This window comes from Protopterus annectens, chromosome 1.part1 (assembly GCF_019279795.1).
Source record: "Protopterus annectens isolate FY-2018-M chromosome 1.part1, PAN1.0, whole genome shotgun sequence".
Lineage (NCBI taxonomy): Eukaryota > Metazoa > Chordata > Ceratodontiformes > Protopteridae > Protopterus > Protopterus annectens.
Genome location: NC_056726.1, coordinates 1,132,696,467 through 1,132,714,638, shown reverse-complemented (window position 1 = coordinate 1,132,714,638; position 18,172 = coordinate 1,132,696,467). Strand labels below are relative to the sequence as shown.

The window sequence follows — 18,172 nt, the reverse complement described above, 5'->3', positions numbered from 1 at the left end:
TCCAGTTCAGTTTGTTTTGTGCTACAGCCATACCTCTCAACCTGCTGGTGCAGAATATCTGGAGATAGCCTATCAAAATTGGGAGACAATGGGTCATACAGTGATTGTGACTATTTCTCTCAGTAATGTATGGGTTGCTAGGGTTACAGAGCTTGTTTTAGCAGACATCTGACATATATTCCATTTCACACTGTCATGTATTGTTTCAGTACCTTGTGACATACCTCCTCAGATCATCACTGTGATTTACCAGAGGAATACAGGATAGCTGATGCACACACCAAACTTATGGGTGCAATGCTAGTCATTTTTGAACAATCTAGCCTGGTGAAAGGTGTGCCTATGAGCAATTGACTGTTGGAGCTGTGGAAATGGTCCAGCACTTGGTGATATATTACAATTGTGGAATCTCTGTGCATTTCTGTTCTGGCCTGGTCTGATTTTCAGTCCACAGTTGGGAAATATAAGTAAGACAGGATCAGGGTGATAGGCAGACTCTGGATAGATTTGTAGGTGATAAGATATGTGGGTGGGGGGTGTCCTGAGTCAGATATGTGTGCCTATAGCTACCAGTACTTTGCATAGGGGTCTTCTCAAAGGTCCACTGCACTTGGAGGGTCTTATTTGTGTCAGACTGTTTGACCAGCCTGGAGGTGTGTGTATGTGTCTCAGATATATGTATGGCCCACCTCATTTTGCTTGGATGGCCATATGTTGGGGTAAGAATGTTACATAGGAAGAGTTATCAAGGGTGTGGGCCAGGGTTCAGTGGGTGCAGACATGTCACCATCTTCCAGGGTTAGGACTGCCTGCAATGAGTGCATTCCCATGTTTAGACTCCTAGCCCTGCCTGTCGACTGTGAAGAGCATCACAGAATGTCCACATTCATGACTCATATATCTTGGTTACCTAAAATGAGTGAGATTTTCAAGGAAAAGTGTTTTGAAAGTCACTCAGGGTTGAAGTCAGATATTACTGACAGTTGACATTGCAGTTTCAGACTTTGTACCCATCAGACATTCCATGCTACTAGAATCATTCCATCAACTTTATAACATTATTAGAGCAGTATTTCAAAGGTGTCCTTCTCTTTTGACATTTTTCACACCATTATTCATGGCTTTGTCCAGATTTCTGGCTCTCTGACACTGGCAGGTTTTCTCCTAGCAGTTAGCAGCATGGCCTTTCTTTGCATTTTGTAGACTGTGTTATGTTGGTGTCATGGACTCCTTGACACTCCCTAACAGGGCACTGTGGGTGAGGCATGGGCATTTGCCACAGGCCTGTAGGCCAGATGTGACAGATGCAGGCCACCTGTAGCAAGGCAGTGCATTCTGATGATCATATTTTCCCAGGCTGCCAGCAGTGGACAACCCTGTAATGGCACCAGTAAGTTGACTGGGTGTTTCTGACAATTGCATTCTGTTTGTGTTCAGCTGTCACTTTAGTTGACAGCTGGATGCTGCTTAAGGCTAGGGATATGTTACTGCATTTCTATGGGACTATTGGGGGGGTGACACATCTGTACACAATACACATATTCAGAGACTGTCTGATATTTGCTTAACATTTTGGTCCCATTTAGCATAGTGGCATGCCCTATCTTTGAGACTACAGGCATATTAGTATCAACCACAGGTCAGAATGTTCTGGCATAAACATTTGTAGATTCAGACTTCTTACCTTTCAAAGCCATACTGTCACTGCCAGATCTGCTGTAATATCATGGGGATTTTATGGATGTCGCCACGTGGCAGCCTTTGACAGACATTTCTGCATGGTTTTCTACAGCTGCTCTGCTGGGTAAGGCTGGGGGTGGGTATGGGACCCCCCCACTTTGACATCCATTCATGTAACGTATGACCCCCGTTATTTGACTTGTCACATATACTGTAGTGGTATTTGCCAACTAGGTGGTACTGCATAGTGTGGGTAGGCCAGTACAGTTGTCTGCTGTAATCCCAGTAAGCCACCCCATTGCCTTGCATTCTTGCATTCTTGAATCAATACCATAGATATGCTATTGGAACATTCCACTCCATTCATTTATTTTGTTAAGGAGACTGATTTACCTTGTGCGTGAGGCTTTTGTGAGGATGGTGCTTGAGGGCTGACTATGTTGGATGCATGCATTATACTGTCTATACATGGTAAGGTATAGGTGGTGTGATGTTTGGCATCCATTTTACTCTGTGTGTGAGTCAAAGAGAGACATCAGTCCCTAGGGCCTTATAGTGTCAGTGTATGTGCTATGCCCTGCCTCTTTGCCAAGGACAGGGCATACTGGGAATGCCTCCATCTGCCTACAGGGCAGGCTCAGGATGTTCCTCCGCCAAGTCCCTCTGTGCCTGTGGAGACCTTGGCAATGGTGGGGGGCTGTGTGGCTGTTCCCCATTTTGTTCCTGCTGCAGCTGTTTCCACAGGATCATATTGTGTAGCATGGCACTATGAACATGTGTGCACATGTGGCTGGAGAGTACTGCAAGGCTCCACCAGATATGTCAAGGCAGTGGAACCATGACTTGAGAATCCCAAACACACTGTCTATAATGATCCTGGTTTCTGTGCATGCCTCATTCTGGTGCTCTTTTGTGGGTGTGTGCGCATTTCTGCTGGGTGTCATGAGCCACAGCTCCAGTGCATAGCCAGCATCCCCCACCGGATGGCCATATGGGATGTCCCCACTGGCAAATGCCTGGTACAGCTGTGATGAATGCCAGATATGGGAGTAGTGATAGCTTCCAGGCATGTCAGCACACACATTCATGATAATGCCCTGGGCATTGCACACGACCTGGCAGTGGATGGACTGGAACCCCTTGCAGTTTAGGTAGACCCTACTCTGATCACTGGGTGGTGCTTTGATGTGGATGTGCTTGCAGTCTATGGCACCCAGTATCTCCAGGTATTCTGCTACATGGTGGAAGAGATGCATATTGCTGGTCCTCTCCTCAAGGGTGCTGGGGAAGTAAATGTGCTCAGTGGCATGTGGTTGCATGGCATCCAGGAACTGGAGGAGTATCCTGGACACAGATGCCTGTGAGACCCCATGATATCCCCAGTTGGTTTTTACCTGTAGCTAATAATCTTAAGGCTACACATACCTTGGTATTCACTGGGATGGGTTTCCCTCTGTTGGTTCTGGGTCTGAGGTGAGGACAGCACAGCTCAACAAGTTGCTGAAGTATGTCCATGTTCACCCTATAATACTCTACTATCTCCAGATCATGTAGCCCCTGGTAGGTTGTCCTGGGTCTGAACACCCTTCTCCTCCTCCTTGATCTGAGTTGGTTGCCAGCATTTTCCTCCTCACCACCCCCAGTCTCTAGCACATACTGATAGATCAAAGCAACAGCAGCCCCTAACATGTTTTGTTAGTTCTGTCAGTTTAAAATTCCCCTGAATGTGTACACTAATGGTGTAGAGTTTGCAAGAAAAAAACAGACTGAAAGGTGTTTGCATAATTTATAGTAGTGTGTTGGGCTGCTGTCTGTGTAGTTGGCTGATTCTGATACATTCCACCTGCCAGCTATGGTAGTTCTCCTTGATTGCCTTCTTACTGCTGTTTCCCCTTCCCATTTCCTCACTGTTTAAGCCCAGATGCGCGCAACACATACCCGGTGCTCAAATGTAAACAGTTCCGCTATTCCTGTTTTTTTTTTGTTTGTTTGTTTTGTTTATGACACAGTGCATGCTGCATACACCTGTTTAGCTAACGTAAACACTTTTAAGCAGAGATGGCCCTCCCCTGGATGCGAACACACTCTACATTACACACTCTACATTTCATGGAATAAGACAAAACAGCCTAAGACACACTCCCTTCCTTAGCTGTGCTTAGCTAAGAGCAAACACTGGCCACTGAGCTCCAATGTGCTTACAGCAAGTATGACACACACCCTTTTCATGTTAGCTGTTCCTCCTGTCTACACGGTGGCATTAAAGCACCTACATGGTTAGGTGCAGTCTGACACTTAGAAGAAATTTCTGATTCAGTATCCCTTCATTTGCATACACCATTGCCTTACTCCATAGTTACCACACTCACACTGGGCTTTTCCCCTTAGCAACCACTATTCCTTGGTATTGTTTTCATTCTGCATGCCATTGACTATAATGGCAAAATGCAGATTTCTGTAAAAACTGATTTTCCCCCTTTCTTTTTTATTTTTGGCATAACCCCGTTTGCGAGCTGCTGCCCTATGCTTAAACTCTGAGATAGGTCTAAAAAAAAAGTTTTATTTTAAAAAACTAAAACTATTTATCATGCCAATGGACATATATCTGTCCATTTTCATGCCTAATAAATATAATACATTCTTTATTTCAAGCTGTCATGCCTCCGTTTTGTAATTTACTTAAATGTGTTCAGGTAGTAACTGAACACATTTCTGCTTCTTACACTATTCCTGCACGGACACCTGTCTCCTTGCTGAATCACTAGTTCACCTCATTTGCATGGTTTTCACCAGCAAATGAGGTAATTAGCATTATGCAGTGGTGTCCGTTTAGGAATAGTGTAGGATCGCTCATGCACGCCCTGGCAGCCCTTTACTGAATCGCTCTGTGGCCATATTCCATGCAGCAGCTGCTGCACTATTCCTATACTCCATGTAGGGTTAATAAATCCCGGGGTCTGTTTATATAGCCAGTTCAATTTTATTGACCACAACAGAGTTTCCATCTTCATGTGTATTCATTGCTGCTTCACATGTAACTGGTACTTAGCTTATATGTGTTGTTACAGTCTCTCATACTTTGACAGTTGAGACTAGGTGCAACAACTTAGCCTGGTCTCAATGCATTTGTTTCCTTACAACCTGTCCTGAAGCTATGAGCAGAAAAACTATAATGCAGGGTCAATATTTATTATTAATTATTTATTGTTTTAGTAGTTATTACCTTGGCTACTAAGCTGTTTTTTCAGTTTCCAGATTGTTTAAATTATATATTTGTGAGCATCAGAACTTTGTTCTTGCTTGTTAAATATCCTTACATTACTTGCTTTATTATCTGATTATTTCACTGTAGATTGGATTGATTTTTCTGTTTTTACATAGTCTTATATGCAGGCAAGTAAATTATTTACTTTATTTTACCTTAAACTGCACTTATATGTCAATTTTTCAATGCAAGCTGGATAGCTAATGAATAATAATTAGCAATTATTCCTTGGAATTAATTCAATGACTTGCATTAATTGTGTGAGTGAACTGTAAAATAGCGACCAACAAAAACCTTTCTCCGGTTAAAGGTAAAACACACAAAGTGGTTCACGTAGCTTGAACAGCGACACAACCAGTAAGTCTATTGGACTCAGTAAATTGCCAACTTGGGCCACGTAACTGAAAAACAATAGTAAAACACACAATTCCACATCCGATAATGCTCCCTCCAGTCCGTGCATACACCACAAACGCCAAAGGTTACGAATCTTCTTTATTATGACAACTTAAAAACACCGTAAACTGAAAACAATTTGAACTGAAAACAATTTCACCAGTTTAGCGCTTTCATCTGCCAAGCGCAGACTTCTTCAGAACTGGTGAATAAAAAACAATTTCCCTTATTTATTTAACTTTTGGTGCCATTTCTGTAATTATCTTAAAGCAGTATGCAGTTTTCTGAATATAAGCAGTATGTATATAATATGTATATAACTTTTCTTTAACCTTTCTAATTACTTACATTACTTGGTTTTGATAAATGGGATGATATATAAGTATCATGAGGCAATGAAACAATATCCTAAATAATGACACAATGTCATAAGAATAAATATAATACAATTAATGTATTTTCTCACTTAATGAACAATACCATGAATGCATAAGATATATAATATATAAATTCCAATACATATAGTATAAAATACACATTATAGTTATACGTTGTAATAGTATAAATATACAAGAATAATTAATAATCAATAAATATTATAAGAATTATAAATATTGTGTATAATATAAATATGTGACCTAATATTGTGTATCATAAATTAATTATTAAATATTATTTAAAAATTGCTTGAAAATTACTAAAAATTTTTTTTTTTTTTTTTTTTTTTTTTTAAAATGACATTACATGATTAAAATAAATAAAAGTACATTGTTATGACTTAAAATTGAATTATGCATCCAGTACCAAAAAAGGTTTAATGCTAATGTATTAATTAATACCTGGACTCCTGGTAGAGTCAGTCAGCATCTGCCATTTGCTTTCCTTACAGGCTAATCTAGTTTTCCAGTCACCTTCATAAATATTTCCTAGTTCTTGGTCTATAACATAAAATAAAAAGATATGATTGTCCCCATTTTCCTTAATATGTCGGTATAGGGCATTTTTGCAATCTTTCTTCTTAATTCTGTAATAGTGTTCATAAATCTGTTTCTTTAATTGTCTTTCTGTTTTGCCTATATAATAGGCCGAACATATCTGACTACAAGCTAAATACACTATTTGTTTGCTAGAACAGTGTCCTCCTATACTTCTAATAATTGTCCTGTTTGTTTTGTGTGAGTGAACTAACTAAACATCAACTAATTGATTTGAGATTAGTTCTGATGAAATTCTGGGACAAAAGAAAGCACTTAACTCTGTTTTTTTTATTTTTAAAATTTGTATTAAAGTACTTAAATTTAGCATTTTTTTTGCTTGAAGCGACTGCTTTCTTCTGTTGACTATGACACCTATTTGATTATTTGTCTCTCATATTTTGCTATTCTAATTTAATCTTTGTTTTATAGCATACGGCAAAGCACATATTCAGTAATGCAACTAATCCATTCTTTTTCAGCTTAGCCATGCATCAGGAATTTCTATTTTAAGTGATAAACATCAGTTCCCATCTTTTCTGAGGACAGTTGCAAGTGTTGCCCAACAACCCAAAGGCCTTGCTCAGCTTCTCATGCATTACCATTGGGAGTGGGTGGGGCTTCTGGCAACAGGAAATGACTATGGATTAGAAGGAAGTCAGCAGCTCAAGGAAGAATTAATGAAATCTGGATTTTGTGTTGCATTTTATGAAATGATTCCCTTACAATTAACAACATCTAAAATCACATCACTTGTGAATACAATAAAGGGATCTTCTGCTACAGTAATAGTGCTTTATGCTTTCCAGGAACAAGTAATTCCACTGATGGAGGAAATTATTCAACAAAACATCAGTGGTAAGATTTGGATTGCAACTGCTAGCTGGGTCTTTTCTGCAGCATTTACAGTGAAAACCATTTGGAAAGCACTTCATGGAACTATTGGACTTGCGGCTGTAAGTAATAACATTCCTGGTTTTAAGGACTTTCTTTACATGATTCATCCTGATAAATTTCCCAATGATATACTCATGACAACATTCTGGGAAACAGTATTTCATTGCAAGTGGACAGATAATAAAACTGCTCATTCAGTGAATGTGGGAATTATTGATAACCTCAGGTACTGCACTGGTCAAGAGAAACTGCACACCCTGGAGCAAAGTATATATCCAGTTTCAGATTTCAGATTCCCATACAATATGTATAATGCAATTTATGCAGTAGCACATGCATTACAAACTTTGCTGGGATGCAGGTATGAGGAAGGAGTAATATTTAATACAACTTGTGCAGATGTCCACACTTTTAAGCCACAGCAAGTATGAACAGTTATATATAAATATATATAACTATATCTATATATCTATATTTAATACTGTATTTGTATATACCTATATATCCTTATCTAATATTGGTACACTTTTTACTGAAATGCTTAAGTCTAACTGATGAATTTTTTTTCTGTTTTAGATTACATCCCTGTTAATAATAATATAAGATAAGCAAACAATATTTGTTTTAACATATGTGTATCTGTATTACAAATGAATATCGCAACACAGACAGAATAGGGGTGTGTGAGGGAGTATGGGTCTATCAGGTCAGGGTTGTTAGTATGCAGTGCTTTATGGGAAAGTATCTAGCTGTTAATGTCAATTGACTGGACTATGGCATACGTCTGTGGCAGTGCTTTTGGATATGCAGGAGACTTTATGTTTCATGCTGTAGGGTGAGAGTTGGCACTTTGCCAGAAGATGTATATGCTTACCTGAGGCTAGTACTTCTAGAGTGATAATGGAAAGAAAGGAGGCTTAAGAATGGATGAAGAGTATAGGAGCTTTGGGGAAGTAAAAAAGGAAGAGTCGTAGCTAGGGTAGGGAAAATGTGAACGTGGTGCTATTTCTGGGGGAAACAAGGAAGGACACAAACTAGATGTGCAAACTGGCAAACACAGATTGCTGTAAAGGGGGCAAGAAATATTGATTGCTTAAGAAAATATTTTATTGCTAGTCGAAATTAAAAGGTGTAGGACTGGCAATTTGTGAATATTAAATCCAGGATAGAGGCAAAGACTGTAGCACTACATTCTTTTTATGGGCTTAATGAAAAAGCAGACAGTTTTGGAGGTTTCTTTACAATTAGGATATGTCATTTTAAAGGAAGGATGTAATTATGTAAAGAAGTGACTTTAATGAGGCACTTAAGAATGATGTAATTGGTTTGTTGTGGAAAAAAAAGAATATTTAAACTGTTATAAGTATATTTGGGAGGTTAGAGATACTTGAAATGAGGAGATGAGTGAAGATTTCAGTGCTTTCTTTTCAGTAAAACACGAATAAAACTGTAGTAAGCTGAGGTAAACACATTTTTTCATAAAAAGGTTGTGGTTCTTCAGACAAGCTTGCATGTAAAATGTAGAAAATATAAACCCTTGTATGTGAATCATGCTGAATATACAATTGATTTAATTGGAAATGCAACACAACATAAAAAAATGGGGCTTTTGAAATGTGCATGCATTTGTATTTAGTGTGCCTAAAGGTCAGTTTATGATTATTATTATTATTATTATTATTATTATTATTATTAATGGCACAGTGGTGCAGTGGTAGCATTGTCGCCTTACAGCAAAAGGTTCTTCAGTTTGATTCTCAGCTGGAGTGTGCAGTCTACATGTGCTCCCTGCATTCGTGTGGATTTCCACTGGGAGCTCCAGTTTTCTCCCACATTACAAAGACATGTGTCTGGAGTGTTTCTCCCCAGGCCTCCAGTGAAAATTGTCTTTGTTCCAAGTCGGATTCTCCCAGTGAACAAATGTTAAATGAATAAGTTACTATTCTATAAGCACACATTGAAAAACTTAACAACTGAATCATCCAATACATTTGGCGATCCAAGTCAATGGCTAATTTAAAATTGCTTAAACTGCAATGCAGCATTAGGAGGATGCTGCAATCCTGAGCATGCCATCCTTCGGATGAGATAATAAGCTGAGACCCCATCTGCTTGAGTTGGTAGTATCTCAGGTGGATGCAAAAGATCCCATGGCACCTATTGAAAAGAGTAAGGGCCTTTTATTTTAAGTACTTCAATACATAACACACACACACACACACACACACACACACATATCGCACATATTTATAGACATATATTTATATATATATATATATATATATATATATATATATATATATATATATATATATATACATACACACATATCTAATTTAAATGCTTGAAAAGCCAAAATGTTGAGTTGCAAAACGGCAAGACAGAAACAATGAAAGTTTACAATCACAAACGTCCAGATCCTTATATGTTTTTGCCGTGAATGGAGCCAGTTTGCCAATGTGGTAAAAATTGCCATTTCTCCACTGTAGTGCAATCCTGCAATTGGTATATTTAGTTGGGGGGGTGAGAATGAAGCCCACCACTTGCATGTGTTTTATTTGCTTTGTTTTTTAAGTTTTGTTGGCCGATTGTTTACTTACCAGGGGAAAATTTACAATGGTCTGGATATTCATGCATATAAACCTTTGTCATTTCTGTCTCACCGTTTTGCAACTCGATGTTATGGTAATTCATTGTTTTGACATAGATCTATATATATATATATATATATATATATATATATATATATATACATATATTTATTTACATTTGTTTACCGGGTAATGTCCACTGGACAAAGAGTCCTTTTTCAGTGGAGACCCAGGGAGAAAAGCTCCAATGAACATAGTAATGCAATAGCATAAAAGGTTTCAAGTTACATAGAGATATAGGTATTATAAAATAAGACAGTAAAACATAGTAAATAGCCTAAATACATAGTGAATAAAGTATAGATACAATATAAACATTTAACAATGCACAATATATATATATATATATATATATATATATATATATATATATATAGTTTTTTTTTTGTCAGTTATGTGAAGGATGGTCTACATAGATAGATAGACAAAGAGATGTGTATGTGTGTGTGTGTGTGTGTGTGTGTGTGTGTGTGTGTGTGTGTGTGTGTGTGTGTGTGTGTGTGTGTGTGTGTACGGGAATGATGAATTTAGTTGCTGACATCTGCATCCTTGACAAAATGTACTTATTTCTATATAGAAGGAGGCTGGCATAATGGTTAAGATACTTTTTCTTACAAACACAAGGGGCAGAATTTGATTCTCACATAAGTTAGGTGGCTAGGCTTAAAATGTCCCACATGGGTCTATATTACGTCGAACTCATAGGAGTCCGAACATTGTAATATCGAACCCAAGTATTTGAAATACAAAAATAGTGAAGCCACAGTAGACCGATTTTTTTTCCCAGGGAAAAAAATTAGTGGGCCTTTTTCAGGGCTTTGCTATTCCTTCACTGTGGTGCAATCTCGGAGTTAGTATATTTAAGTAGGGGGTGTTTGGGGGGCACAGCCCCCCACTTTAGTTTAAGCTTTTTTTTTTGTAAGGGAACAGAGATTTTTTTCCCTGGGAAAAAAAATTGCTGTTCTGTGTTTTCGTAATTATTGGCTTTCGAACTTCACGGTTCAATATTACAACGTTCGAACTCCTGTGAGTTCAATATTGTACTATAGACCAGTTCCAGAAGAGCAGTTAGCCTAATACTAATCTATGAATCTATGAATAAATAAAATAAAGACAGAAAGACATAAGATGATTATGCCAAAAACGATGGGGAAACATTCATTTCAAATAATGTATGGTTTCATTTTTCTTTGATTATAGACACTAGAATGTTGACAGGTGTTTGAGATAGCATAGTTGCCAGGGTTAAGGAATATGCCCTTTCTCAAACACTGTGCAATAATTAGCAAGAACTGCAAAATGTTTGATTTACTTTTTTAAATTTTAGTTTTTCTTGCACTGAGGTTATTACTTCATGCATGTGTAGTTGTGTGCTGACATTGTGAATGTCAACATTTGAGTCCATCTAAATTCAGTACACTGAAATATGTATCTATATATGTGTATATAAATATATATATATATATATATATATATGTGTGTGTGTGTGTGTGTGTGTGTGTGTGTGTGTGGGTGTGTGTGTATATATATATATATATATATATATATATATATATATATATATATGTGTGTGTGTATATATATATATATATATATATATATATATGTCTATATCTATATCTATATACATATATATATATATATATATATATATATATATATATACACACACAGACACACACACACACACACACACACACACACGCGCGCGCGCATATATCTATATCGATATCTCTCTCTCTCTTTACTCTCCTTTGCCAACACCATCAACTACAACTGCAACGATAATTATCCATCATCTTCAGTCTTCATTGACTTATCTAAAGCTTTCGACATGGTTAATCATAAACTTCTCCTGCACATACTAAAATCTCTCTCACTTGATACCCCTTCTTTAACTTGGTTTACATCTTACCTTGAAAACCAACAGCAGGCAGTACTCTGGAAAAATTCACTATCTAATCTTCTTCCTATCTCTTTAGGTGTACCTCAAGGCTCTATCCTAGGCCCCCTATTTATTTTCGATCTTTATTAATGACCTCCAATCGGCCATCCCTAACACCACCTGCTTACAATATGCTGATGATTCTACTATAATATGCAGTGCCACCTCTCAAAATGAACTCCAGACTCATACCCAAAAAGCCTTTTCTACTGTTGAACAATGGTTCTCTGTTCATTGCCTTCTCCTCAACCCCAAGAAAACCAAACTGTTACTGTTCTCACCTACCCGTAAATCTACCCCACTTAATTTCACTCTCACATCCACTGATTGCACTCTCATTTCTCCTGACTCAACTACAAAATTACTAGGAATAATTGTTGACAATAATCTAAGCTTTGACTCTCACATCAACAACACAATACAAGTAGTTAATAAAAAAACTGGATCCCTTTACAGAATTAAACCCTTCCTTACACATAAAACAAGAACCACCTTAGCCAGATCTCACCTTATCTCTACTCTTCTATATGCTTCCCCCATTTATACTAATCTCTCCAAAAGCAACCTTAAGAAACTTGCTACATCTTACTATAACATTGCTGGATTCGCAACAGGATCCCAGTTTAGAACTCACCACTGCCTGAACCTAAGACAACTAGGTTGGCTTGAATTTCCCAACAAATTAATACTTCAACAGCTCTTAATAGCTCACAGACTTCTATACCATCCAACTAAAATATCAATACTCTCTAACCTTATTACACCTTGCAATAACATGAAACACCTACGCTCCTCAAACAAACTATTGATTTATACTCCCAAACCTAATAACTCTGCAGGGGACTGCCTCTTTGCCAACTCTGATGGAAAAATGTGGAGCAGACTACCCTCTGATATCACATCTTTGTCCACACTTTCACTTTTTAAAAGACAACTGAAAATGCATCTCAATAATCAATGGCTTTGCCCCTGTACCAACCCAGATTAACTTTCCCTCTTCCTCTCTCTCTTTTCTTATACCTTAATACCTTCATTCTCTTCTCCCTATACCCTTTATAACTTTCCTTTACATAATATCTATGTAGAGAAATGTTATCTCATATATACTGTATGACCATTGTAAAAAAAAAATGTATTTCTTTGTTTTAAGGCATTTTATTATTTCTCTTTTGTTTTGCTCCTATCATACTTATACATTACATATATTGTCTAACTTTGTTTTTAAATTTTAATCTTGTATTGCCTATTGCTGTATAAACTTGTAATAATCCGTTGGAGCTTTTCTCCCCGGGCCTCTAATGAAAATGGACATTTATCCAGTTGGACTAGCCCGGTCAACAAATGTAAAATAAATAAATATATAAATAAATATATATATATATATATATATATATATATATATATATATATATATATATCTATATATATATGGGTCTATGACATTTCGCTGAAAATCCATTGCGCCGAAAATTCTGACATAGGGTCCAAATCACCAAAAATCCATTTCACTGAAAATAGCACTGACAGTGTATCTGCCCTTTTCCCTCACTGTAGTGTGATCTTGGAGTGAGAATATTAAAGTAGGGGGCTGGGGGCAAAGCCCCCCACAACAATGAATGTGGGGAGTGTAGCCCCCCACCTACTCAGGTTATAAACTACTTACTTACCTTTTTAATAGGGACTGTTCAATATAAAACAATACTAGACAATATTAAACTGTATTGGGTGGGGGCTATGCCCCCCACACCCTCCATTGTGGGGGGCTGTGGCCCCACACTCCCCTACTTTAATATTCTCACTCTGAGATCACAATAGAGTGGGGAACAGGGCAGATATACTGTCAGTACTATTTTTGACAAAATGGATTTTCGTCGATTTGGACCCTATGTCAGTCATTTTCGGTGAAATGCATTTTCAGCAAAATGACACTGATCCATATATAGATATATATATATATATATATATATATATATATATATATATATATATATATATATATATACATATACAGACATATACATATCTGTGTGTGTGTGTGTGTGTGTGTGTGTGTGTGTGTGTGTGTGTGTGTGTGTACATACTGCAGTACGTTACTGATACCATTTTACATATTCCAGTCTAAACCCAGAATGTGAATACACCTCAAGCAGAAAAATAAAAAAAAAGTAAAAGTACAGTAAAAGAACACATTAAAAAGAAATTTATAGTTAATATGCAACAGAAAAATAATTAAAAAGGTAATGAACAGAAACCACTGTACAATATTTAAATCAGTTAGAGTAGCAACATGTTTGGAGTTAGAGAAGAGATGCTGTATTGAAAAGATATGCAGTACTCATCAGAGATTAGGGACACCAGGCTATGTAGCTGAAGAGTGGAGCATTTACAATCAGCTTCTACCATGAAATGTTCTTTAAGTGGTGCCCAAATGGAGGAGGAGGAGTTAGAGAAGTCTTTAAGATTTGAGGGAAAATCCCATCAGAGCTTGGTTCAAATGGTAGAAAGGGAATGGTTAGAGCACTGCAGTCTTTTTTGGGGTGCTTGCAAGAGAGGCCCAGTGTGGCTTTGAGATCTAAGGCTATGTGGCAGAGGTTGTTTATGTAAGCTAGAGTAAAGAAAGGGCAGGAGTTTTCTTTCAGGAGTTGAAAAAGTTGAGAGCCAATAAGTAGATTGGCTCATTGCTCAATGAGCAACCATCTGGCTTTTGCTAGTGTAAGACAGTTGTGTTCATATTTTGGGGAAAGGGGAATGAAGTGGCAGATGAAGTTGTAGATTATTTGGATGGTGGTAGAGGTTCTTTAGGTGGTGGGTGTGACAAAGGGAAATACTGCCAGCCCAGCTAGCTGGAATTTTGTAAATAATTATATGTCATTAAGTAATATTAATATGATTTATATAGAAACCTAACGGAAGAAGATGCTGCCAGCCTAGTGCTCTTGAATTTTGTAAATAATTATATGTCATTTGTGAATGTTGATAAGATTTATGTAGAAATATAACAAAAAGAAATTCTGCCAGCCAGCTATCTGGAATTTTGTAAATGGTTATGTGTCATTTGTGAGTATCAGCAGAATGCAATTGCTTGTATTACCAATGTATTAGAACTGTATGTTATGTATATATCAAACTGCTGGAACAGAAAATATATTTTAAAAGTACTGAGCTGAAATGTATATGCAATATTGTAACAGTTTTATGTATATATATTTATACCCTTATATGTAACCCTTCCTTACACCAGAAGCACGGACCACCTTAGCTCAATCACATCTTATCTCTACCCTACTGTATGCTTCCTCTATTTACACCAATCTCTCTAAAAGCAACCTGAAAAAACTAACTACATCCTACCACAATATAGCTCATGTTGCCACAGCAGCCCTGTACAGAACTCACCACTGTCAAAACTTAAAACACTTACACTGGTTAGAACTACCTAACAAACTTATCTATCAACAACTTTTAATTACACATAACATTCTATATCAACCAACAAAAACACCTGCTCTCAGTAACCTCCTGACCCCCTACAATAACTTGAAACAGCTGCGATCTGCCGAAAAGCTACAAGTCAACACAACTAGAATTACAAATTCAGCAGGCAACAGTCTATTTTCCAACTCTGTAGGGAAAATATGGAATAACCTCCCCTCACACATTACCTCACTAGACTCCTTTCACCTTTTTAAAAAACAACTTCTTTCACATCTGAACAACTTCTGGCTCTGCTCCTGTACCAATCCAGACTAATCTACTTTTTTCTTTCTTCAGTCATATTTCCCTATTTAAATATGCCAATCTTTCTCTGTTATCACAAATTACTTAATTACTGTACTGTTTCATATAAAAAAAAAAAAAAAGGTACCAACAATTTCTTCAACAATTATGTATATACGGCCTTTCTCAATATATAGATAGTACTATGTGTTTTTTTTATGTGTTTTTGTTAAGTTTTTTTTTTTTTTTACTAGACTAATATGTATGTATGCATTGTTGCTTAAATGTTTAACCTTGTTTTTATTTGTGGAGCTTTTCTCCCTGGGCCTCCACTGAAAATGGAAATTGTCCAGCTGGACTAGCCCGGTCAACAAATGTAAAATAATAAATAAATAATAAATAAACAGGAGATTAACCTGCAAAACATAGGAATAGTTGAGCTTAAGTTACTTTCTAGCTTGGCCATAAACAAAAGATGTTATCTCTCAGTTTCAGTGCAGTAGCAGACACAATATCCAGATCAAGAAGATTTTTATATCGTCTTGAAAGAGAAATAATTACTAGGCTTGAGATGTAGAAGTGCTTTATTGTTTTATGGCTTCCAGGATCTGCTAACATCTGAGAGATATATATTTGTCATAGGGAGATGCTAAAATTATGTTAATATCTGACAAAGGGAGATTAGCTTGGGAACTGAAGTCAGGGGACAAAAAGTGATGTCATCCAAGCTAACCCAGCAGTAATATTTGATATTAATTTAAGAACTCTCTGTGAAAGGGGTAGAGAGAGATGACATTTTCTATTTCTTTTTGATCTGACAACATCCAATAATCATCAACGTCTGCACTTGCCTTGCTGAAAGTATGGTGACACTGTACGGGCCACTCCTAAATAGTCTTGCTCTTGGTCAGACTACCATTTATATTAATGGTAACATTACATAGTAGGATTGGACACCCTTTGCTAAGGGCCTTAAATTAGCTGATAAGAGTAGTTGGTGGCAGCTGGAACTACTGTATAGTCTGAGCAGAAGGAGGCATAGCTAGTAAACCTGTGCCAGCCTTTCCCAGGGGTGTGTGTGTGTGTGTGTGTGTGTGTGTGTGTGTGTGTGTGTGTGTGTGTGTGTGTGTGTGTGTGTGTGTGTGTGTGTGAGTGTGACAAAGAGTGTGCTGGAGGTTCTGGCTTGGCCACTTAGCTGAGATCTCAACCCTATAGCTGTGCCAATGGGGAGTCTTACTGGGGACCTGGAGAAAGAGGAAGATACCAGCCCCAGACTGACTGCAATCTCTGTAAGGTCTTAAGGGATATTGCACTTTACTGTGTGTGTACTTGTCATCCTCCCAGTGTGTATGTTCCCCACTGTTGCCAATGGTGAGGATTGAGGCTCCTTGACTACTGGGCCAGTGCAGGGGTGTCAGATATTAATTGGTTGGCAGTGGTGGAATAGCCACATCCCATATTAATTGACTTGTAGTGGTGTGGATATTGAATTCCTATAGCCTGTAAACAGTGGTCATTGGAGGTGTATGTACTCTCAGTCAGCCATGCAGTAACATTCAGAGTTCCATATCACAATGTTGTTATGTTGTTATTATTTTTGTTAGCTTTCTTAGTCAGGGAGAGCAGGCAAGCATGTCAGAAAAGGATAATGGCAAGCTGACAAGGAGCTAGTTGGCTGAGATGTGCAAGGATAAATGACTGGTGAATGCTGGCCTGACTAAAGCAGAAATTATTGCAGTCTTGGGCACAGTTGCATCACACTACAGCGATCAGGATGACAGACTGGGCTTGGAGATTTACAACTCTCAGAAATTGGACAGTTCAACCTTTCCACAGAGGACTTAAAATCCATCTTGAGTTAAAGAGACTTGAAAGTGAGGCTAAACATTTAGAGATAGAATCAGCAGAGAGACTGCAGCAGGAGAAACAAATGGAAATAGAAGCAGCAGAGAGAATGAGACATCTGAAAGCTGAAGAGAATTAGAGGCAGAAGCAATATGAAAAGGAGATGCTGATTCTTCACCAGCATCATGGAAGTAATGGGGAAGGGAGTAACTGAACCCCAGAAGCAACAAAGGTCAGTAATATTCTTCCACAATTTGCAGAGGGGGATAAATTTCATAGTTTCATTATTATGTTTGAAAGGGTATTTAAAGAGTATAATGTTGCCCAAGGGCTCTGGATACAGTTCCTCACCCCCTTAGTCCATGGTAAAGCTCTAACTGCTGCTTCTAAATTGTTTGATACTGATTGTTTAAATTATAATACTGTAAAAAACTGTGTTTTAGAATGTTTTAAGTTACAACCTGAAGCTTATAGAAAAAAGTTTCATGAGCATAGATGCAAGGCAGATGAAAGTGTGTGTGAATATGTTGCTGAACTGAGCACTTATTTTCATAGGTGAGTGATTGAATGTCAGGTGACCACTTTTGATGGTCTGGCAGACCTCTTGGTGAGGGAACAAGCACTTAGCACTTTGCCTGAGGACATGAGAATCTGGTTAGCTGATAGGCAATGCAATACTACAGATGAGTTGGGGAAGAGGGGAGACCAATACTTAGCTAGCAGGGCATCACTGCACAGGAAAGGGATACCCAGTGCTTGTCATGGGTCTAAGGGAACCCATGGTGGCAGTGCAGACTGCCCC

At 37.7% G+C, this 18,172-nt stretch overlaps 1 protein-coding gene across 1 annotated transcript in view; it reads left to right on the top strand.

Moving 5' to 3' along the window:
- LOC122815714 (extracellular calcium-sensing receptor-like) overlaps window positions 1-18,172 on the top strand; it is a 152,142-nt gene that overhangs the window by 8,676 nt on the left and 125,294 nt on the right. The window contains exon 3 of the mRNA XM_044088462.1: window positions 6,798-7,637. Coding sequence (XP_043944397.1) covers window positions 6,798-7,637 — 840 coding nt within the window. The remainder of the gene's footprint in view (window positions 1-6,797; window positions 7,638-18,172) is intronic.